The following is a 24,390-nucleotide window of genomic DNA, read 5'->3' as shown; positions in this document are numbered from 1 at the left end:
GAGCCAAGTTTCACTTTCTTCTATGCTTTTCATACCCACACAAGCATAAAAAATAAAGTTAAATTGTAGTCATGTTTAGTCTGTTTACACTGCAACTACACTTCAAGAGGAAAAAAGATCTAAACTGGCTTTAAGCCTATCAATATAGCTAAGTAACAAAACTGCAATGTAGGTGTAGAATGTTCAACCAGTTTAATTAAAAATTCTTTCCATTAGTGACACTTTTATAAATATTAAAAAATGATCCAGGTGTAGTGGCAGGTGTACTGGTGTACTGGAGGAAAGTGAGTATCTGAGTTAAAGTCCAGACAGGATTACAAAGTAAGACCTTGTCTCAAAAGAAAAAAAGGAGAAGGATGAGGGAAGTAAGGAGGAGGAAATAAAGACATTTTTAAGAGATAAATAAACCATAGCACAAATACTGTTGTATGTAAACAATTTGTCCCACTGACCTTGAATTTCCCACACAAATGAGGCCGACTCATTTATTACTAAGTGCATGCTCTCATACTAGGTTTAACAACTATTTTTATTACATCTTTGATGCACTGCTCCTGAAGGATGATAAGCCAGCAGCATAAAAAGAAAGCTCCTGCTGGACAAGATGGTAGCATGTGGAAGACTAGCACTTGAAAGGCTGAAGCAGGAAAGCTGGCATGTGTTGGAGGTCAGCCTAGGCTACATACATAGTAAGTTCTAGACCCATTTGGGGTATACAGTGAGACCCTATCTTGAAAAAGCAAATAAGAAAACTTCCAAAGGTGAGGGGGCACTATACCACACAATATGTAACATATCCATACCTACATCTACTTAGGTATGTTAAACTCAGAAACTAAAGACGCAGCTGCAAAGAAAAAAAAGTTCTTCTATGAATAAATTACTAATATATCCAATTCTTTCCCTCTACCACTGACCACTGACCTCAGGCCCACCCCAAGTCACTAGACCATTTTAAGGGGCCTCCTTGTCTTCACCATCATTCTTACCACTTCAATCCATTCTCATGGAGGAATCTAGGACACTAAAGTCTTTACCTGCTGTTGTTGTTTGTTTCAGTTTTTTATTTTATCCTGATAATTTCACACATGTATATATTTTAAATATATTCACTCCACTTCATATCCTTGCAAGTAGTTTTTCTACTTTCATGTCGTAAAAAAAGGGGAGGGGGGGTGGGGGCTGGAAGATGGCTCAGTGGTTAAGAGCACTGACTGCTCTTCCTCAGGTCCTGAGTTCAATTCCCAGCAATCACATGGTGGCTCACAACCATCTGTAATGGAATCTGATGCCCTCTTCTGATCTATCTGAAGATAGTGACAGTATACAGTGTACTTAAAACAAGTAAATAAATCTTTAAAAAAGTTTACACACACACATACAGACAACCTAGGGTTGTGTGAATGTGCATGGGTGTAATCACTTACTGGAATATAGACAACTTTTCAAGGCTATTTCATGGAAGAAACAAACATATATAACAAAGGAAGTAAAGGCAGAGGGAGACTGGCTAGACAGCTCTGCAGGTCAAGGCATTGGCTATACAAGTTTGGCAAGAACTGAGTTTGATACCCTAAAGTCTCATAAAGGTGGAAAAAACTGGACTCCACAAAATTGTCCTCTGACTTCATATATGGGACGCGCATGCATGCACACACGCACACAAGCAGATGAAACACTTTTAAACCATTGCTGACAGGTGGAGACAGTACTCTCCATCCTTTACTGAAGGTGGAAGGCGAACAGCTCCAACAGAGGAAGAAAACTCCTTTTTATAATGAGTAGATTCCCTACACCCACCAAAGCCCAATGAGATACTAACATTAAACAGTTACACAGATCATGTAACAGAACAGAATTCAGGAGAAACTTTACCACCTATGGTCAAATGATCATCAAAAAGTGTTCTTAAGGTATAACTCAGTGGACAAAGAAGAGTCTCTTCAAACAGTGCTAGAAAAACAAATCCACATACAAAAGGAATGGTGCTAGACCTTTAATCTTGTACCATTTATGAAAATTAACTTTGAAAGTATTAACACCTGAATATGAGACTCCAAACTATGTCACTTCTATAACAAATCATGGGAAAAATTCTAAATGACATTATATTTTGAAATTATTTCTTAGCTATTACACCAAAGAGACAGGTAATGAAAACAAAAAACAAACAGGAGTCTCTCAAATTTCTGTGCCTCAAAGAAAACAGTCAATAACCTGAAAAGTAAATGATAGAAAACATTTACAAATCATACGTGTGATAAAGGATTACTATCCAGATTAAGACCTTATAACTCAAATAAGTTCATATTTTAAATGGCTATGCAGTAAGGAGCTCTTTCTCTAAAGATGATAAACTAATAAGCATATAGAACATTAAAACTTCATTAGAAAAATGAAAGCTGAAATGACAATATGCCACTTCATAACAGCAGCTAATGAAAGAACTAAAAGTGTTGCTGACAATATGGAGAAACCAGGACTGTAAAATCTTATAACCTTTAGAGTAAACAGTACAGCAGCTGGTCAACAACTTACAACAAACCATCATAAAATTCATCCATTTCTGGATAGTACCTCAAAAGAAGACAAAGCATGGCTTCTGAGGTAACAATACCCAGGTTTATAGCAGAAAAGTGCTAACTAGTTTTATATCACCTTGAGTTAGGCTAGAGTCATTTTGAAAAAGGAAAACTCAATTGAGAATAGAATTGCCTTTGCCAAACTGGGCTGTGGTGTATTTTCTTGACTAATGACTGGGAGGGCAGCTCACACTGGATAGTCCCACCCCCTAGGCTTGTGGTTCTGGGAGCTATAAGAAAGCAGGCTGAGCAAGCTAGGAGAAGGAAGCCAGTAAGCAGCACTCCTCCTCCAGGAAGGAGCACTCCTCCTCCAGGAAGGAGCACTCCTCCTCCAGGAAGGAACACTCCTCCAAGGCCTCTACATCAGTTCTTGTCTCCAGGTTGTACAAGCTACAAGATGAAATAAAACTTTTTCTTTTCAAGATGACTATGTTCATGGTGTTTTATCACAGAAAAAAAAAAAAATCTCACTAGGCACAGTACTACCCATGGGGTTAAGGGATGGAAGTAGCATTTGAGCAAGCTTTACACTTTAAAAGTTTCCTTTGAGGAAGAAAGGAGAAAAGAGAATGACTGGATTCAAGATTTAATAAAAGGCTGACAACTATATTATTTCAATAGAGAAGCACAGGGGGGAAATGCTGGAGAATTCAGTGTGGCAAAGTTTTGTTTTATAATTACATTTTTCTATTTAAGAATGGTAGATAGAAAAGAAAAACAAGTTCATGTCTAAAAATGTGCAACAAGTGTCAGAACTCAGTGCCAGCATGTAAAATGTTAGTAAAATTAAACCCCAAAGGGAAAAATCATTCAAAATGTTAGAGCATTAAAGCTGAAGGAGGTGGTTTCAAGGGAGGGACCTACTGCTTAAAATGAGGTATTATTTATTATAAAAGGAGAAGTCATCTCTTAGGAATTGTAGTAAAACTTTAACTTAAAACAACAAAAAGAGAATAATTTGAAACTGATAAAAACTGTAATTAATGTTAAAAATGAAGCTGATGGTACATTTTCAAAGCAGCAGAAAGGAGATGTTTTCCTAAATACAAGTCTGAGAATGGCTTATGACTAATTCAACATATGTAGGTTATACTTTTCAAATAAGTTATCTCAAAACACATGAAAACCCCGTATGTAAGACATGAACTATGACATCTAGAGAAAATTACAAAAGAGAAATCTTTATCATGTTCTATTTGCTCATGATGTTTGAGATGAAAACATAAAAAACCATGATTCATAACAGGGAGCACTGAGGAGCTGGCCCTTTAATAGTGAGACCTGCCCTATCAGTGGCTGTCAGCAGGAAGGCTAAGACAGTGTAAAAGAACACACCCACAAAACTTCTGACAAAGCATCTGTATGTCACAACTGTTAACATTCAACCCGAAAACAACTGTCCAAAAAGTAAGCAATGATATAAATTCTTTATAAAAAATATACTAATGATAATATCATTAATCACCACAGAAACACAAATTAAAATAAAATATTGTGATATCTCCACAATACCTATCAGATGGCTAAACTACCCAAGGTAGACAACTGCTGGTAAAGATCTAGAGTCCCAACAATTATCTGTCAAAAATATAAAATTCTATATAAGCATTTTACTAGACAGCATAGCAGTCTCTGAGAAAACTAAACAGAGTTTTCCACCAAGATACTGTATCTAAACTCTAAGGATTTCCCTAAGTCATGTGGAAACTCACAGAAACTTACATATCAGCATTTACAAGTAGCTTTGTTCAAACACTAAAAATGATAATGGCCAGGGAGTCAATCAATTAGAACATATGTACAATGGCATACTAACCAATAATAAAAGGGATTAACTATTATGTCACACAAAGACACGGAGAAATGTTAAATGTATATTGTTATGTCAAAGATACAAACAATATACAAATAGAAACTGGAAAAGGCTGTAATTATTCAACACACAAAAGGCCAAACTACGGGCAGCAAGTGGATCCGTAGTTGTCAGGTTTTGGTGAAAAATGGGATTTGGTGATTTATAGATATTTTTAGAACAGTAAAACTATTATGGATGGATATATAACAGTTTTTGACAAAACTATAGAACTTTATAGCAAAAGGAATGAATGAAAGGACACAACATGGGAAGATCAAGCTCAGAGTATAAAAAACTGACACACTGTTCAGCTAGGCAGACTGTCAAACAGTCACTTCAACAATGGTTAAATCATGCTGACATATGTGATGACAGAATGGTATTGTCCCTCTGTGGTCCTTCCTACAAAGCCTGAATTCCCATGTGATCATAGAACATTGAACAAGTTTCAATGAGGATACTGCACAAAATATTTAAACCAGCACTCCCAAAACCATCAAGTGTGTCAAAAATGGTAAAGTCTGAAAAGCTATCATACCAGAGGGGAACCTGGAAAGATGACTAATGTAGTGCAGTGTACTGGCTTGGATCCTGGGACAGAAAAAAGTTATAAGTAAAGACTACAGGACTCTGAATGAAGCACTAGACTTCATTAATAACACAATATTTATACTGGCTTATTAATTTTGTTCAATGCACTATACTAACATAAGACATTAGTACCTCACAATCATTCTGTAAACATGTAGTTAAAAACAGTAAATGAGGCTGGCACTGAGGCTCACAAGTGTCAATACCAGCACCTAGGAGGCAAAGAAGGATTACAGCAAGTTGGAGGCCAGCATATCTCAGAGAAAAAAGGCAATATAAAGAAATAGATGAAGTCAAACTTATTTTAATATTGAACATCCTTGCTTAAGAGAACTCTGAACAGTGATTATGGTCTTTCATCAAATACTTAAAGAGAAAAGTAGAGAATCGTGGCCCAGATATAAGAAGAAATAAGTGTGTTTTAATAATAAAACTAATAATAATAACTAAATAATCTGGATAACCATTGAGAGCAGGTAAGAAGCTAAGAGTACATGAGCACCTCAGTTTCTGAATGCGGCCTTCCCCACCCGATCCCCAGGAGTGCTGGATCACACAGAGCCTTGTGCAGACTAAGCAGGTACTTATCAACCAGCCCTCAAATTTTTTGAGACAGAATCCCAGAATAGGGCTGAGACTAGTATTCAATTCAGTATGTAGCCCATGTTGTTCTCATATTTAAGATCATTCTCCCTCTAAACTGCTAGAATTACAGGTGTATACTATCATGGTTGGTTTTAAGATGTCTTTTTATGGTTATAATTAAGGACTTTGATTAAAAAGCAATATGACAATAGATCTGCTATTGCTAAAACTGAGGAAGAAAAACAACTTGAATAATAAATACAGTGCCAAAGGATCTTGGTAAGTGGGGAAAGACAAGATGGATGGAGTACTGAAGAAAGGGTTCAGTAGTTAAGAGTATGCTTATGGGTGGCGCACGCCTTTAATCCCAGCACTTGGGAGGCAGAGGCAGGTGGATTTCTGAGTTAGAGGCCAGCCTGGTCTATAGAGTGAGTTCCAGGACAGGGATATACACAGAGAAACCCTGTCTCAAAAAAAAAAAAAAAAAAAAGTATCAGTCAGTCTAGCTGAACAATGACCTAAAAGTCCAAATAGGAGAACCTGTCTCAAAAAACATACACTCCCGCTCCTAAGGTATGACACTCAAGATTATTCTCTTGCTTCTACAGGTACTGGCATACATAGCCATTGATACCTATACAATATATGTGACTTGTGAAACATACACAAATTGCAGACTTTGGATGACGCTCAAATGGTAGAGTGGTTTAGACTCTTTTTTTTTTTTTTTTTTTTTGGTTTTTCAAGACAGGGTTTCTCTGTGTAGCCCTGGCTGTCCTGGAACTCACTCTGTAGACCAGGCTGGCCTCGAACTCAGAAATCCACCTGCCTCTGCCTCCCAAGTGTTGGGATTAAAGGCATGCGCCACAACCGCCCGGCTAGACTCCTTTTTCTGACTTAAAAAAAAATGTGTGAGTTTAGCAAAATGCTCATGAGACCTCTTCCTCATCTGTGAAACAGACAAGAGACCCTAAACTCTACCTGTATCAGAGGACCATTTTAAAAGTCATATTAAATGACACACTTGCATGCTATTATGAACTATATTCAAAATAATTTGGTATCAGAAATAAAGCATGTCAGCATTAACCTCTTAGAGAAAAATAGAGAATGTCAAAAGCAAAGAACCTAAGACTCACTACTCTAAAATTGTTGTTGTTTTAGGTAATGACATTCAGTCAGAAAGGGTGATTTTTGACTGTAACTCCAACATTAAGCCTGAAATTCCAGGCCACTCTCAACTATACAGTGAGATCATGCCTAAACCACCACCATACCACCATCACCACCACCACCAGCAGCAGCAACAGCAGCAGCAAGTAAAATCTACTTTCCATTTCTCTAAGGTCTGAATACTACAGAGACCTGGATATCCTTGAAGGAAGAGTAACACTACTGCAATCAGGAAAGCATGGCCAAGATGGCAGAAGAAAGGAGAGAAGCATTTCTCTGTAGAAATGTTTAGAGACGAACAGAAACGCTGCCTGGTAAATTTCAAAATATCAGTAGAGATCAGTAATGCTGGCTTATATCCCATCTCATGGCCATACCTCACTGTCACAGAGCAAAGCTACCTAGACTTGGCCAATAGTTACTAGGAAAAGTAGCAACGATGAAAGAGGTAGACAAAAATAACTATATGCTCTTTCTACTGAACATGCTAACTTCTTATCACTCCAGCTAAATATTGATTCAATACCTTAGGGAGGAAGGGGAAATCTAAACAAATGTCCATTGGTAATTTTCTTTCTTCTTATTTTACTTTTTTTGGAGAAAGGGTCTCACTATATAGCTCTCATTAGCAGGAAACTATCTATATAGGCCAGGCTGGCCTCACATAAAAATCTGCACATCTGCTTGCCAGAGTAATTTTAAATAATTTAAAGAAAAATTACCTAGGAGACAACTGTGCTGCTGTTCTTCATGGTATAAGCCATATAACACTCTAAATTAGTACTAGTATTAGTATTAATATTAGTATCTAGTATTAATACTTAGCTACCTACTTCAATAGAATACCTGCCAGTTTGAGTTTTACTGGGATCTTTATTGCCTGAGCTCCTAAAACACAATCAAACAGCAACCTGAGAGAATTAATCTTAGAAACAGAATACTGAAGAGTTCCAGCAGAGACCACTTGCTCTGTTCTGAGGAAAATCATTCACTACCTTATTTCTGCTCTTCATCTGTTAAATGAGTTCATCATTACATACAAATGATTGCTATCTGCCAGGGCACTGCAGAAAAAAAACTACAATTCTGAATATTGTAAATTCCTATAAATACATCTCTCCCCACAAAAAGTTGTACAGCTTTAAGGCCTTCATATAAAATTATATGGGCCTCATTTGATATATATCTTGAGAAGAGTTATATACAAACAAATTTAATACTTGTTTTTCATAGGTTAATGACTCTTTGCTTTTCTTTCTCTCTCTAGAAATGTACCTTTCTCTTTATCCAGTGGCTCCTGGGAAAGGATAGTGGACAGCACTGCATTTTTCCACACCCCCGTCTCCTGGGCTAGAGTAGCTAGGAACTGCAGCTCACAGCTGCCGCTCTCCATCAGTGTCTCATGCGCTACCTGTAGCAGTAAATAAACACATCATTTAGATGCTTTAAAGTTTCATCGACTAAGCAAAACTGATTAAACTACATCTATATTAAACAGGTAAGTAATCTCACCTGCACCAAGGTCTGAAACTGTTCCCATTGTTTATCTGATAGCTCAACAGGTAGACACAGTAAAAGTTCAACACAGCTTCTAAAAAAAAAAAAAGGATACAAATGATTATTGAAAATAAAACAAAATCAACAATCCTATTATTAGAGTATTATTTTAAATAAATCTATTTTAAATTAAATATTGTAAGACCTGTGACATAAAGTTTAAGAAAAAATTAATTATGGTGTTTCAGTTCTACTCACAATGCCAAGCGTTCCAGAACCAAGGCTACACTTTCACATTCAGAGGTAAGGTATGGTCGAGCTTTAACATAACTTTGGATGGCCACTGTGTATACCTCCAGCAAGGGTAAAGGGTCTTCTGAAGTTTTCCATTTCTCTGCATATTCAAGGAGTGTCTGTTTTAGAAGAAATAATAAAACATTCAAATGTAAATAAAAGAATTAATGTCCCAACAAACAGTCCTTCAGAGAATACCAGAAGGAACATGCAATACTGAAGAGGGGATAAGCACAGCCAAGAGAACAGACTACAGAAAGGCAACAGAGGAAAGTACAATGACTGAACAACAAGGACTGTGACAATAACAACAGCAAATGCACTCGCATCCGTGCACACACACCCTACTGACAAGAACTTTAAATATTGATGTTCTCAACTAACCAATGAAAAAACAAAAGTAAAAAGAATGGATTGACAAACAAAATCCAGGGCAGGCCTGGTAGCACAGGCCTTTAATCCCAGAAGGCAGAAGCAGGAGGATCTGTGAGTCTTGGCCAGACTGCTGTACATAACTAGTTCTAGGACAGTTAAGACTACAGAGACTTCTCAAACAAAACAACAACTACAACAAAAAGCCTAGGAGGAGGAAGTAGCCTAGAACTGTCTTAGCAGCTAAACACAGGAGCAGTGTGAACTCTGTATTCACTCAGAGCTCATCTGCTAGTCACATCCAATGTGCATTTGCTGCCCTATTCCAATATCACTTGTATAAATTCCACCATCAAACCAATTTTATGGTGTGACGCAAAGTCCCAGAGAAGGCAGAAAGAACTTCAGGAATCTCCAACATATAAAAAACAAAGGTTATATATGACAAACCCACAGCCCATATCATCATAAAGAAAAACTTGAAACTGCCATTACAATTAAGGATCAGACAGAACTGCCCACTATCCATACTCATTTTTGATGGAGTATGAGTATGTTGCTTCAGCACATGAGCTGGAGCAACAGGCAAGAGAACGAAACCAATCGGACACAAATAGGAAAGTATCCCTATTTCCAGATGATGTTAGACATTCAATATACCTGAGAGATCCTAAAAATTTCACCAGAAAACTTCTAGAAATGTCAAACACTTTTAGAAAATCTGTAGGAGACAGAATCAACTTAGAAAAACCAGTAGCGCTGGGCAGTGGTGGCGCAGGCCTTTAATCCCAGCACTTGGGAGGCAGAGGCAGGCGGATCTCTAAGTTCAAGGCCAGCCTGGTCTACCTAGTGAGTTCCAGGACAGCCAAGGCTATACAGAGAAACCCTGTCTCAAAAAAAAAAAAAAAGAAAGAAAAGGAAAAAGAAAAAGAAAGGAAGGAAGGAAGGAAAGAAAAGAAAAGAAAAGAAAAGAAAAGAAAAGAAAAGAAAAGAAAAGAAAACCCAGTAGCCTTTATATACACCAACAGCAAACTGAAAAGAAGATTGTGGGCACATTACCATTCAAAACATTCATATATACAATAGGACAAAGTATAAATTATGTGACAGGTTTTGTTACCACTTGGGAATATATACTAAACAGATCAAACTAGACTTCCTCACAGAACAGGAAGTTTTCTGGATGTCATCAAGGCTATGTATGATAATGCATGTACTCCTAACTATTCAAAGTAGAATAATAGGCTTTTCTTTGAAGCCACAAAACTCTTAATGCATAATAACTCACACATTCTTATTTGAAGCCACAAAACTCTTAATGTATAATAACTTACACATTATATTCTTTCACAAACTATATGGTGTCTTTATCTCACCTGGAAAGTATTCAGAAGTTTTTATAAATAATGACATTTCATTTTCAAAACCTGTGACCTGATGACAAGTCCCATGAAGAGCCTAATAATTAGGCAAGATTTATGGCTATAAGTAACTTTATTTTAGCATTAAGTAGTACATTTTTTTTAGAAGTTTATGCTGTTATCAATACATTAGTTATTTTTAAAGCAAATACACAAGTAAATATCATTACTTAAAGCAGAAAAAAAGGAAATGAAGAATTACTTTGTATTTGAAAATCTGAATAACAATTTTTTTGAAAACTGCACATAGTTAAATTTTTATACATATTAAAGTATATGTGAGGGTTTGTATATGCTTGGCCCAGGGAGTGGCACTATTAGGATGTGTAGTCATGTTGGAGTAGGTGTGTCACTGTGGGAGTGGGGTTTGAGACCTTCATTCTAACTGCCTGGAAGCCAGTCTTCTCCTAGCTGCCTTCGGAACAAGAGGTAGAACTCTCAGCTCCTCCAGCCCCACATCTGTCTGGACACTGCTATGGTCCTGCCTTGATGATAATGGACTGAATCTCTGAACCTATAAGCCAGCCCCAATTATTAAATGTCATCCTTTTAAGAGCTGCCTTGGTCATGATTTATGTTAACCACAGTAAAATTCTAACTAAGACAGTAAAAAATTTTTTTGAATAAGCATTGATATATTTGGAGTTTGGGGGTAAAAATCAAAAACAAAGTTACCTACCATGTTCTATTCCCCAAAGTAAGACAGAATTAGGACTACCACTGCTCTACCTCTTCAGGTGCCCCGCCCCCTCCTCCTCTACACGTGGTAGATGGACTTGTTAACACTCACTGGACACGCTGCAATGCCACTGAGAAACGTTTTCAGGAATTAGGTATGAATGAGTGACTCCAGTCCAGTCTGGATTCCTGCTGCCCTCTCTAAGGCCCAGCTGCCACTGTGCTGAAAGCTTCTGTTCATCAGGTCTGCCCCCAGCAAACAGGAAGTCTCCAATGGGTAGTCCACTCAGAAGAATTAAATAAACAGCAGAATGAGTTCAGTTCTTTTCAATCAAGGAATGAGGCCATGTCCCCATTTTTATCTACTTTTTGAACATTAATTATTTGAAAAGTCAGGCTTACATGTTATTTCACTTCACTTTGTTACTGACCTTATAAATTAGTAACATAGCGCTTTGAGACAAGGGAACACACATTTCAATAAAAGATGAGTTTGTAGATTAAAATTTAATATAAGTAAATACAGGTTCTATATGTAGTTTCCTATAATGAAAAATTATTTTTGTACTTTACTAACATTTAATTCTAATGCTTATTATTGACATATATGTGCAGTGATTGATACATGTGATTAAAATAAACCCTAAGTAATCTGAGAAGTTGCTTTGTCTGATTTCATTTAATTAAGTTCTAAAGAAATACAAATACAAACAAAACTGGTATTGGAAAGCATGATAATAAACATTTTAATTATACTGGAAATAAAATAAAAATAGAATAATAGTCTTTCTTCTACAGCCAAAAATACCATTCCCCCAAAAGAAATAGCTTGGAAGACACTTGAGCAAGCAAGAGTTCATAAGGCATGGAATGAAGAATTTAAGAGAATACCTAAGTTCACATGTGTAGATAGTCCATGTGATAGTCCGCTCAGAAGAATTAAATAGCACTATGAGTTCAATTCTTTTCAATCAAGAAAGTCCATTTAAAAAGTAGTATGTAAAAATTATTTTGGTAAGTTTTACCATTTCTGCAGACCTCACACACAAAACCAATTTTAAAGATTTTAAAGAATGATTATATGATTGAAACTATTTGTAATAGGGAGGGGTTTTCTTGAATTAAAAATATCAATCACTCTCAAGTAAGAATGTATTTCAAATTGACCTCACAACTACTACAAAAGAAAAATGGTGTTCCTCTTCATAACTGAAATAAAGAGATAGAAAGCATGGCAACAGAAAGAAAGTACTCAAACAAACAGCATAAAGGTTTAGCTGCTAAAATCACCAGTCACTAAAAACTCTCCTAAAGTCTTTCTGGTCAAGATGAATGAAGAGGGACCCTAAGCATCTTTATAATGTAGAAAACTTCCAAAACTGGTGATTTTTGTCCCCCCAATATTGAATACACATTTCATTACATATGTAAATCCAGGTGTCCTATGCGAAAAGAAACAAACAAACCAGACTGTATCTTGAAGGAAAAAGACTCATTAGACTCCTGATCAGCAAATCCATACCTCACTAAAAACCCTTCATGGTGTAAAATAAAATAGGCTCTGTGGGGATGACAATAATCAGGTAAGTTTTGTATATCCATCCAAACTGGACATATGCACAGAAAGAAACATAAATGTTGAGGGTCCAGGGGTATGAGTGTGCATTTGTGTTTGGTCCCCCCCGCCTCCCCCACCCCCCCCACCCCCGACAGAGACAGAATTTCGTTATATAAACCAGACTAGCTTTAAACTCATATAATCTTCCTGCCTTGGCTTACAGCCCTACAGCCATTACCTGTTTGGGAAGGGCAGTCTCGTTTCTACACAAAGCTACTCTCGAGGGGCTTTAGGGGGTGCAGGTCTTTTAAATTGTAAGGAATGGCCTCTCTATTCAGGACATACACTGAGGTGAGGCTATTCTAGCCCTAACATAGCTCAGCTAGAACTGTGTCATTCAAATTTGAATTTTTGCAGAATTCTAATTATTGATTTCCTAAATACCTTGGAGATCAAAGAGTAACTTTTCATTTCTCACAGATTTAAGCTGGTTATATCCTCCAGTCTCTTAGACTAGTTAGATCATTCAGATAAATAATCAAGTAGGAAGCTTAAGAAATTAAAAAACAAAAAACTACTTATGTTGACTCATTAGTGCAATTATGAACTGGCATTAGTTCCTGGGTACACCAACATGAAGGAAAACAACTACACAAGAAAACTGGCAACTTGGTGACACAAACATCCTGGGGTGGGGGGGCGGGGTGTTGAACTGCAGGTCTCTCAAGATTTTCTGCCAAAGGCATTCAGTTATTGGTAGGGTTGGGGGCATTCCTGGTTTTCATATTCAGTTTCTAGCACACCTGTAAAATCCTTGCAATTTACTTGAGTACTGAAGTCTTTTTTTGGCTGAGGAGCATCTTACTAACATCACCATGGAGAATGGCCATGGAACAATCAGTCTGGGTCTTTCAGCCCCACTATGCCCAAGCTTCTAGGGAAGGGAAAGCAGTTTGGAATTTTGGTGGTCTGAATATGCTTGGCCCAGGGAGTGGCAGTCTTAGGAGGTGTGGCCTGGTTAAAGCAGGTGTAGCCTTGGTGGAGAAGTGTGTATCACTGTTGGGGTGTGGGCTGAAACCTTCCTCCTAACTGCCTGAGGAGTCAGCCTTCTCTTGTTTGCCTTCAGAACAAGATATAGATAGAACTCCCAGCTCCTCTAGCGCTATGCCTGCCTAGATGGTACCATGCTCCTGCCTTGATGGTGATGGACTGAGCCCTTAGAACCTGTAAGCCAGCTCAAATTAAATATTGTTCTTTATAAGAGTTGTTTTGGTCATGGTGTCTGTTCACAGCAGTAAAACCCTAAGGCAGAAAGCAGAAATTGGTACCAGGGAATGTAGTATTGCTACAATAGACCTGAGCATGTTTTTGTTTGGAGGAATGTTTGGGAGTCTCTGGATTTGGAAAGCAGTGCAATGCTTTAAGTGGGGCTTAATGGGCCATCCTAGTTGATGCTGAAGACGATTTGAACTATGGGGGCCTGACTCAAGAGGAAAAGAATGTTACTATTATATGGACTAGAGATTGTTCTTGTGATACTTTGGTGAAGAATATGGCTACTTTTTGCCCTTGCCTGAAGAGTCTACCTGAGGCTACGGTGAAGAGATATAGATTAATTGTATAGACAAAGGAAATCTCAGAAAAGCCTAGCATAAACTTTGTCCTTCAGTTCACTTTCATAGAGTTTTGATAAAGTGTAGTAAGCTTAAAAAGAAAAAAAATATAAAATGTTTGGCTCAAGTGTTAATGGGGCACCAGGAAGTAGAAAGGACCAGAGTCCTATGTTCAAGAAGATAAACAGATTAAGGGAATGGCGACTTCAAGGCAGATCCCACCCTGCTAAACTTATTGTTTACAAAGGCAAGTTGATCTCTGGGTTCAAGGCCAGCACCAGACAGAGCAAGTTCTAGGTGAAGAGAAGCTTAAGTCCAGACATGGTAGTATATGCCTTTAATTCCAGCATTCAGGAGATAGAATCCTGCAGATCTCTGAGTTCAAGATCAATCTACAGAGTAAGTTTCAGGACAGCCAAGCTTAGGCAGTGAGGGAGCTGGAAAAAAAAATGTAGTAAAACAAGGGAGCCATGTTCCAGCTCCTGCAAGCAGCAGAACTCAGCTTCAGCCATGTGGGTCTGGCTTTAGAGTCCAGAATAGAAGGGACTACTGGGAGAATTAATGCTATTTAGCTGGAGCTAAGAAATTGACAGTGATTAAGAAGAGACCAGCATCGCTGAGGTGAAATCTTCTGGGAAGAATTTTATAAGAGCACAAAGAAGCTATGTTCCAGAAACAGCCAAGATTGTACCTCACGCTGCAGCTGGACTTGGTAATACATAAGAGTCACCCAAGTAATACTGGTTTTGAAAGCATGAAGGAGTCTTGGTGAGCAGGCATGGCACTGTGGGAGGCCAGAAAAGGCCATTGATGAAGGTGTAGCCTCAGTTGCAGTTTGATGGCCCAGGACTGAAGGGGTCATGCAAGGAATTTGAGGCTTGGCACCATGAAGACAGCCTATAAGAGGCTACTGGTGAAGCCTAGCTGCAGCAGAAGACTCCAACAAATTGGAGATGCCGGTACCATGGAATCACCAAGACAGTGAAATGGAGTCAACCAGAGTCTAGCATCCTACACAGGGCACAGCTGGAGATGTGACCCAAGCCCTTTTGAGAAGCCCCAGAAGATCCCAAATATGTATGGATCCCAAATACTGGAACAAGCAGCTGCAATACTAAAGTTGTACTGGAGACCCTAAGATGTTCTGAGATGCCAGAGTATGAGATACCTGCTGAGGAAGGTTGCTATCAAGGAGTAGAACCACAAAAAGAAAGAAGTGTGCTTCAGTCAACAAAGCAGGAAGGAGTTGGAGATCTGAAGAGCACTTTGACATCAGACATGAAGATGCAGAGTTTGAAATTTGCCCAGCTGGCTGTTGGGCTTGCTTTGATCCAGTATTTCTTAACCCTGATATTTTCTAATGGTAGTGTATAGTCTGTTATGTTGAAGGTATGTAATCTTTTTTATGTTGATTTTATAGGAGATTTTAATATCTAATTATCTATGACTATGAACTATGCATAACAAAATACTCAACAAAAACTAAGCATGCAAAAGGGCGGCGTACTCCAGTTCCACAGGGACAGGGAAGCCCCCAAGCCTCATCGTCTGGACCTGTGTTCTTTACCATGGTCTAGAATGGTCAATACCTTCCTCAACTCCATGAGTCCTTCTAACAAATTATTCCACGAATCAACTAAGCAACTAATCAGTTAAACCATATGGGCTCATAAGAGACTGAAACAGCAAGCACAGGCCCTACATGGGCCTGTTTTTTGTGAGCAATATGTCTCTCTTTTCCTCCTGGGGGGGGGGGGGGGTTGCCTTGTCCAGCCTCAATGTGGCCTTTTGCCTTGTCTTGCTGTATATTGTTTGACTGTTGTCTCTTGAAGGTGTGATCTAGGGCAGAAGGGATGTGAGTGCGGAGGGGGTGGAGCCTAGAAGGGTTGGAGGGAGAGGAAACTGTGGTCAGGATGTATTGTTTGGGGAAAAAAAAAACCAATCTATTTTCTTTTTTTTTTTTTCTCTTCCACAAAAAAAATTTTTTTATTGACCTCTTACCATACAAAATTTATTCAAATTATTTCCATTTGAAATGGTAAGATCATAGCAATAACATGTCACCCTGTAACCAAACTATTTACAAAATCCATCATAAAAGCAGTTCTTGAGCCTATTTTTACATTCCCACACCCTGCCAGCTGCCACCAAGCTTCTCTGCATGGCGTCTTCCTTCAGATCCCTTCTCTTACAATACAACTTGTCAGACACACACTTGGGTGCTGACTTGTTTTTCTTAAAGCTAGTAAGACATAAGAGCTTTTAGAAGCACAACTCAATGGTACTAGGGAACCTGCATTCTCAGGACTTAAAGTAACAAAAATGCTATAGTACTACCTACTTTGTGGGCCAGATACTGTGAGCAAATAAAGTGTCTAATACATAGTAAGGGTGTATTATCTGTGTGTATCAATTAAGTCCATTAACTGCAAATGTCTCATTATGCATAAAAGAATCCTTGAAGACTAATATTCTTTTCATTTTTAAAAACAATGAAAACAGTCTTATAATACATAATTTGAGATTACAAATACTGGGAAAAATGGAGGGAGGGGAAACTACGGTAGGGATGGACTGTAAGAGAGAAGAATCTTTAAAAGAAAGTCAAAATTCAGAGAAAAAAAAAACAATCAAAAGCCAAACCAAACAACAACAAACAAACAAACAAAACCACACCTGAAGAGGAGACTGTAGGAGTCCTTAACTTTGGAACCATGCAATCTAAACCGCAGATAATTTTGAAGATATGCCCTTAGCCTGTAGAGCCTACCTCTAGGTAAGCAGTATCAGAATTAAACCAAATTATAGGTCACTGAGCTGGTGCTGGACAACTACAGAACAAAAACTAGTTGAAAAGACCTTATGCTTTTGCCAACAGCAGTAGATGTCAAGAGGATTAATAAAACTGTGAATTAAACAGATGAAGTGGTAAATACCTATGGTCTCAACTAAAGTAGAAGATTTAGTTGGAGGCTGGCTTGAGCCAAGAGTTCAAAAACTTGCTTGAATGACATAATGAAGCCTTTTTCTCAAAAATAAATAAAAAGCCAGCTTGGTGGCGCATCTTATGATCTTAGTACCCAGGAGGCTGAGGCTGGAGGATCACCTCAAATGAAAGGTCAACCTCAGGTGCAGAGTATAAGCAAGATATGCCCAGTACACAATACCCTATGGGGAGGGGGGTTTAAAAAAAGAGCCTGGCATGTTGGCTTTAGTCCCAGCACTTGGGAGACAGAGGCAGGTAGATCTCTGTGCTCCAGGCCAGCCTGATTTACAGAGTGAGTTCCAGGACAGCCAAGGCTACACAAAGAATCTCTCTCAATCAATCAATCAATCAATCAATCAATCAATCTCTCAATCAATCTCTCACACACAAAGAAAATTATAAAAGTTAATACCTATAATCTGTAAAAAGTTTTAAGAGCTGACATTCATAGCAAATAAGTATTGACAGCACAGTATTGTTATTAAGCCTCCCTTCTGTAATATCAGTAAAATGGAAAGCATCTACAATATAATGTAACAAAGCATACTTTATTTAACTAAAGAGTTATTTGTATCTATTGTCTTAACCTATACTGCTTTTAGGAAGGAATAAAAAAATGATTAGATTCGTTTCAGTAAAAAGTGATTTTAGAGATCATTTAATTTAGATCTGGTCTTCGGGGTAAAATCCTGTAGTCCCTATTACTTAGGATAAGTCAGGAAGATCATGAGTTCAAGGCTAACCTGTAAAAGGGCAACTAAGAAGACTGTATTAGGGTGTTACTGCTGTGAACAAACACCATGACCAAGGCAACTCTTATAAGGTCAACATTTAATTAGAGCTGGCTGAACTGCTGAATTCCAGACAACACAGATGAGAGTTACTCCAAAGAACCATTTCTAAACAGGTCCACTTCCCCTGTATCCACTTTCCTACTACCTCTGGTGGATAGTGGGCTAAAAGGGAGATTAAAGTGTTTAAGAACAACCATTAAAAGTAACCTTTAAAAAAATTAAAGTTATACTGCATTGAAATTCTTGATTCTCAACTCCAATATTCTATGGTAAGGATCTCCTTTCCTTTGCCATGTCTCCACAGTTTCTATCCTATAAAGTTTCTATCTATAAAGACCAGAAGAAAATGAGCCAAAACAAACAAACAGACAGACAGACAGACAGACAGACAGAAACAACCTACATTTACTACCAAATATATCTCTTTCTTAAATGAAATACTGGTGTTATATACCTGGAGTATTATAGATATTTTATTTATGGGATATTTACATTTTAGCGGGGAACACATTTTGATTGTTGAAAAAAAATGAGTATTTATTACTTCTTGTTCCTACAGTGCTGTTAAAAAAAAAAAAAAAAAAAAAAAAAAAAAAAAAAAAAAAAAAAAAAAAAAGAGTCCTGTTTTCTATAGTACATACTGTGCATACTTCCTCTGCCTCAGCCTTCCCAGTGCTTGTATTTCAGGTACTTGCCCAGCTCTAACATGTTTTTGTGGTATGAACTATCTCTAGTTTCCTTCCCCCTCATGAATTTACAACTGACTGAAAACAAGTTAGTTACACTTGTAATATTTCAGTAACTAAGTGGAAAAACAGGTTTTATTAATCAAATGATGTCTTGATTTTCCAAAGAAGATTTTCAGTTTTAAATGAGATAATTTTAACACTTAAGTGGTTGGAGAAAATTATATTATGCTGTGTTTTAAACTATCCTATCTTGTATATGATGCAGCTTTGTTCTCTTTCTTAAGTTCCTTTACTACAAATAGTTGTACCTTTAAAACCCATGTATCACACCTTAATCCCAGCACTTGGGGCAAAAGCAGGCAGATCTCTGTGAGTTCTGGTCAGCCAAAGGTATACACTGAGTCTCTGTTTCAAAAAAACCAAAACCAACAACAAAATTGCTTATTTTATGTCTTTTTAAAAAAATATTTAAAGCAATACATGGTGGTGTTCATCTTTAATTCCAACAATCAGATGTCTGATTCATTAAAAGTTGGCATTTCTGGCTTTTCTGTTTTAAAAATGTGGGAAGTTTGGCCACTTTGGGCCCACACTGCATGCTGACTGACTAGTGCTGAGTGAGTGAGGGCTGCAAGGCCCCTACTGAGACAAGGTTCCGCACTCTGGGTACCACACATTGCATATGGTTCTTTAAAAGGCAAACTCCACACCACAAAGAGTTTGTGTCTGCCCTAGAGTGTATATTATGGGGCCAACTTGAAACAAGGATAATACAAACAAAGAGATATAGGATCAAAGTCCATCAATAACTCAATGTTTCTTAACCACTTTTCATTACTTTCTTCTAGTAGGAGACTTGACCTTTCACCTAACTGTATATCATCCTCACTTAAATTGTGAAACCAATCTCCTTTACCTGCTTACATGTCGAAAGCCACAGTAACTGCTAAGGTTTTTGCTCACTAAGAGTATGTGTATATCCCTTCGGAACATTAATGCACTGCTTTATAGTTTAAAGGTTAAAATATATATTCTCTGAAGAGGACAGTATAGACTAACTTTCCGTAGATTCCTTTAGTTACTTGCAGAATTACTAAGAATTAAAACCACAGCTGTCTCATTTGACAAACCCAAATGGAATGTCAGAAATGTTAACTCATAGTCCAGTTTACATCTGAGTGCAATTCCTCAAATGTTTTTTATCTCAAGATTAGTCTCTTAACATTACAAGGGATCCTGGAACCTTCTTTTATATGAATTATGATTATTGATACTCACTCAAAATGAACATTAAGTTTTTAGATTTACTTATTTAATGTATGTGAGTACACTGTAGTTGTCTTCAGACACGCCAGAAGAGGATCCCCATTACAGATGGTTGTGAGCCACCATGTGGTTGTTGGAAATTGAACTCAGGACGTCTGGAAGAGCAGTTAGTGCTCTTAACTGCTGAGCCATCCCAAGTTTTTAAATGATATATCTACAAGTTAATTTAAAATAAACCAATTACAGAACTGTAAGTAGTTATTTGTAATTAAAGATACGATTTAGTAAAACAGCACAGAGTGAAGCTGCATGGCTCTCAGATCTCTCCAATGACTTATAGAACATACTTACATTGGTTCCATAACTACAGCATCAAGTAACCTTTCAAAACTGTCACTGTACATAAGTGAAAAATGAACAGAATCTTACACCTCTGACTTTTACCCTCAAGCTTTTGATAAATGTTATTAAAATTTATTTTGCTAAGTGTGGTTGCACATTCCTGTAATCCCAACACCTATAAGGTTCAAGGAGTTTGAGAGTAGTCTAGACCACATGGTAAGCCATATTTTAAAAATACCCAGAAAAATTATGTTATAGTTTTAGATAGAATGGTATAGTGGACCTATTTAGAACTTACTTCTACCCCTCATTAGAAGTATAGTAATTTTCACAGACCTTCAGTAAATAGGAAGGCTGGAATGAACCAAAGACATGAGGGATATAGGTCAATGGTAGAATGTGTGTTTGTCATGTACAAAGACCTGTGTTCAAACACCACCAGTGACCACCCCTGTAAAACAAACCGAACAACAAAAACAACCAACAACTGTAAAAACCATAGATGGTGTTCTGAATGAGAATGTCCCACACAGGCTCACATGTATGATGTGTAGTCATCAGGAAGTGGCACTATTTGAGAAGATTAGAAGGTGTAGCCTCGGAGGAAATGTGTCACTGTGGGTGGGCTTTGAGGTTTCAAAAGTACATGCAAGTACATGCAAGTACATGTTCTCTCTTCCTGCCAATTGTGAATCAGGATATAGAGCTCTCAGCTACTTCTCCAGCACTATGTCTACCTGTATGCTGCCATGCTCCCCATCATGATAATGGACTAATAAGCCTCTGAAACTGTAAGCCTGCCCGATTAAATGCCTTAGTCTTAGAGCAACAAAGTAAGACAGCATATGTAATAATAACACTCCAAGAAAAAAGTTGACTTTTAGGATTTTAGGTCTAAAAATTAGGGACAGGATGTCTCAATGGGGTAAAGGTGCTTGCTGACAAGCCTGACAACCTGAGTTTGATCACTGGAACCCAATGCTGAAAGGAGAGGAAGAAACAGCTCCTGCAAGCTGTCCTCTGACCTATGTACATGTGGGACACACACATGCTGTCTCCCACAATGAATTAATAGATCAGACAGACAGACGGACAGACAGATGGAAACAATGTGATAAAAACAAAAAGTGAAATCACTATGGTGATACATTCTTGTTAAGCCAACATTTGGGACATAAAAATAGAGTCAGGAGGACTAAGTGGGTTTGAGATCCTATTTCAAAAAACAAGATCAAACAGAAAGTGCTTACTGTAAAGTCAAAGGACCAAGAACTGGGAGCACTAGGTGCCCATGGAAATAAGGGTGAAGAGTTGATGATGAGAGGAATTTGGAAACTTTTTTTTTTTTTTTTTTTTGGTTTTTCGAGACAGGGTTTCTCTGTGTAGTCCTGGCTGTCCTGGAACTCACTCTATAGACCAGGCTGGCCTTGAACTCAGAAACCCGCCTGCCTCTGCCTCCCAAGTGCTGGGATGGACTAAAGGCGTGCGCCACCACCGCCCAGCTGGAAACTTTTCTTAGCCAAGTTTCCCTTATTTTGTTCCTCATCCTCTACAATGAAGAGACTCAGGCCAAACAGTACTAATAATGTCCCTCCCCAGCACAGTCTAAAAGGAGTTTGGACAAGACTGAAAGGAAACACCTCTTATTGTCCCAGTATTAAGTCAACACTACACAACAAAGAGAATCAGCTCTAGTCTCACTGCAGAACCTTTTATTATTGGGTGAGTGCTTTCCTGCAGCTCACAGAGAGACTTTGCTGGAAGTCAGACTACTGGGTCCTGTTTTAGTAAAAATTACAACAAACAAACAAAATTAAAAAAAAAAACAAAAAACAAAAAACAAAACCACAGCCTGGCTGGGAATAAGCTTTTTAGCGTTGTACGTTTAAGTGAGGACACCTAAGGACCACTTGACATTTAAGAAAAGTATAAATCAAGCAAGATGGTAAAAAGTGACTCAGAGTGAAGCAGAGATGCTGCAAGGAAAAATTAAAAATGCAAGAAACTATGTAGCCTCAATATTATCAGGCAAAAGTAAATATATTTATATTTTTGAACAAAAAGTACCATATAACAAAGAAATATTCATAGGGGAAAAAAAACAATAAAAATGAAATCCCAACAAGAAGAATTGGAAAATGAATTGAGAGCGACCATTCTGTTACCACATGGCCCAAGCAGGCTGCAGACACCCAGAGGCATGCCCATAGCCAGGCAACACAACACAGAGTGGAAGGAGGAAGACACCTAGAGTCCAATCTGATGCAGACAGAGCTGTAGACACCTGGTGGCCAGCGTGCCACTCCTCCAAGTAGCTCTGGCAGAGGAGGACACCCAGACAACCATCAGCCACAAAACTCACCACCAGCAGGAGGCACTACAATGTGCAAGTATGTGGTGGACAAGTGAGAGGCAAAGAGGAGGGGAACAGTTTGAGTATTATGGAGATAGGAATGGAGACTCAAGGATGGAGAAGAATAGCCTGTTGTAAGTAGCCAGCCCACCAACTGATGCCATGGTAAAGTCCCATGCTGCTGTTGCAGGATATGTCAGGGTCCATGGCCAAGCAGCGGTAGGAGTCTATGTTAATGTTCGTGGCTCATACTAAAGACTATAGGGGACATCCCTGGTCTGGGCAGCTGCCTGGGGCCATGTAGATGTCCAAGGGCTATCAATTACTGACCCTGTCCTTTACCAGCTGCAGCACTCAGAATAATGGGCCTTGCACCTCATCAGGGCATACAGTGGAGCTGGCTCTGGTGGAATTTGGGAACTTTTCTCTAGTGGCATGAGTACAGGAGAGCCAGCCCAAGGGCATAAGAGACAGAGAGCTGACTCAACTCCTGTTGGCTGCAGCCTTGGGTAAGCTAACCACGGCAGTGCTGGAGAGCTCACCCTGGTGCTGCAGATACAGGAGAGCTGGCCGGCTGACCAACTTAGCTACTACCTATTACCCAGACCCGGATCCAGTGCTTCTAGCTGGGCCACCCCTTTGCCTTTATTCCTAGAGCCTCTCTCACAGTTCCCCAAGGCACTGTTCAAAAATGCAACATTCTTCTGTGTTCCAACAATTAACAAAAAACAAAAAATACCACTTCTATCTACACAGGGTAATTTTAAATGCAAGTCTAAGTCAGAGATGGAAGAAATCAGAGTATCCATAGATCCAAACTGTAACTGTCTTGGCGTGTATGAAGATAAACTAAAGAGACACTTGTGCTCCTCCTATCAACTATAAGACTACTGACATAATGGACCCCATAAAATTGGAGTTTGTTACGCTGTGAGAAGGAAATGCTTGGCATCCTGCTACCACACAGAAAGAGGAGCTTGTCTGTTGGGCAGACTTCCACACAGCTTTGAGAACTTGTCAGACCACTATGATAGAGACACAATGATGTCTCCAGAGGTGATGGGGAGGATCACATCTTAAGCAGGAATGCCTATTTATGCATACCCTTTCTCTCCATTTAAGTCCAAACCTTTATGTCCTGAAGAAGGACTTGGGAGCATGACTTGATCTCTTTGTTGTTCTTTCCAATGTAGACACTTTGAATAAATCTTTCTCTCTTCACCATTATTTGTCTAACTAGGCCTGTAGGATGAGTAGTCACCCCTCAATTGTTAAGAGATGTCAAAGCTCAGGCTCTGACTCTATCAACTCTGGCATCAAAAGTTATGATAGCATAAGCATAACTTCAATATTTGTAAGCTCAAGATTAAGCATCTTTAGAGAGATGTGGTGCTTATACTATCATTTTTGTTAGTTCTTAGATTCATTTCTTTATTTCATTTTATGTGCCTGTGTGTATGCTACAGGTGTGCAAATGTGCACAGAGGCCAGAACCCCTGGAACTGGAATTACATGCAATTTTGATCTACTTGGGAGCTAGGATCCAAATTCAGGTCCTTTGAAAAAACAACAAGCATGCTTCACCACTGAGCCATCTCACCAGACTCATATACTTAAAAACAATAAAGTTCTTTCAATACAATATAAGCTCATCATAAATTTCTTACTTCTGTGCTGCTTTTTCTGGGAGTGCGGCTGGGGATGAGATATGATATGGTCTCAGGTAGCCAAGGTTAACCTG

At 38.4% G+C, this 24,390-nt stretch overlaps 1 protein-coding gene across 1 annotated transcript in view; it reads right to left on the bottom strand.

The window, feature by feature from the left end:
• Znf292 (zinc finger protein 292) overlaps positions 1–24,390 on the bottom strand; it is a 69,903-nt gene that overhangs the window by 25,316 nt on the left and 20,197 nt on the right. Inside the window, exons 2-4 of the mRNA XM_076923983.1 lie at positions 8,542–8,696; positions 8,299–8,377; positions 8,062–8,197 (exon numbers count right to left, since the gene is read on the bottom strand). Of these exons, the coding sequence (XP_076780098.1) occupies positions 8,062–8,197; positions 8,299–8,377; positions 8,542–8,696 (370 nt within the window). The remainder of the gene's footprint in view (positions 1–8,061; positions 8,198–8,298; positions 8,378–8,541; positions 8,697–24,390) is intronic.

Source organism: Arvicanthis niloticus, chromosome 25, assembly GCF_011762505.2.
Source record: "Arvicanthis niloticus isolate mArvNil1 chromosome 25, mArvNil1.pat.X, whole genome shotgun sequence".
In the NCBI taxonomy this organism is placed as follows: Eukaryota; Metazoa; Chordata; class Mammalia; order Rodentia; family Muridae; genus Arvicanthis; species Arvicanthis niloticus.
The sequence above is the reverse complement of the archived record's forward strand: the minus strand, read 5'-3'. Positions and strand labels throughout refer to the sequence as shown.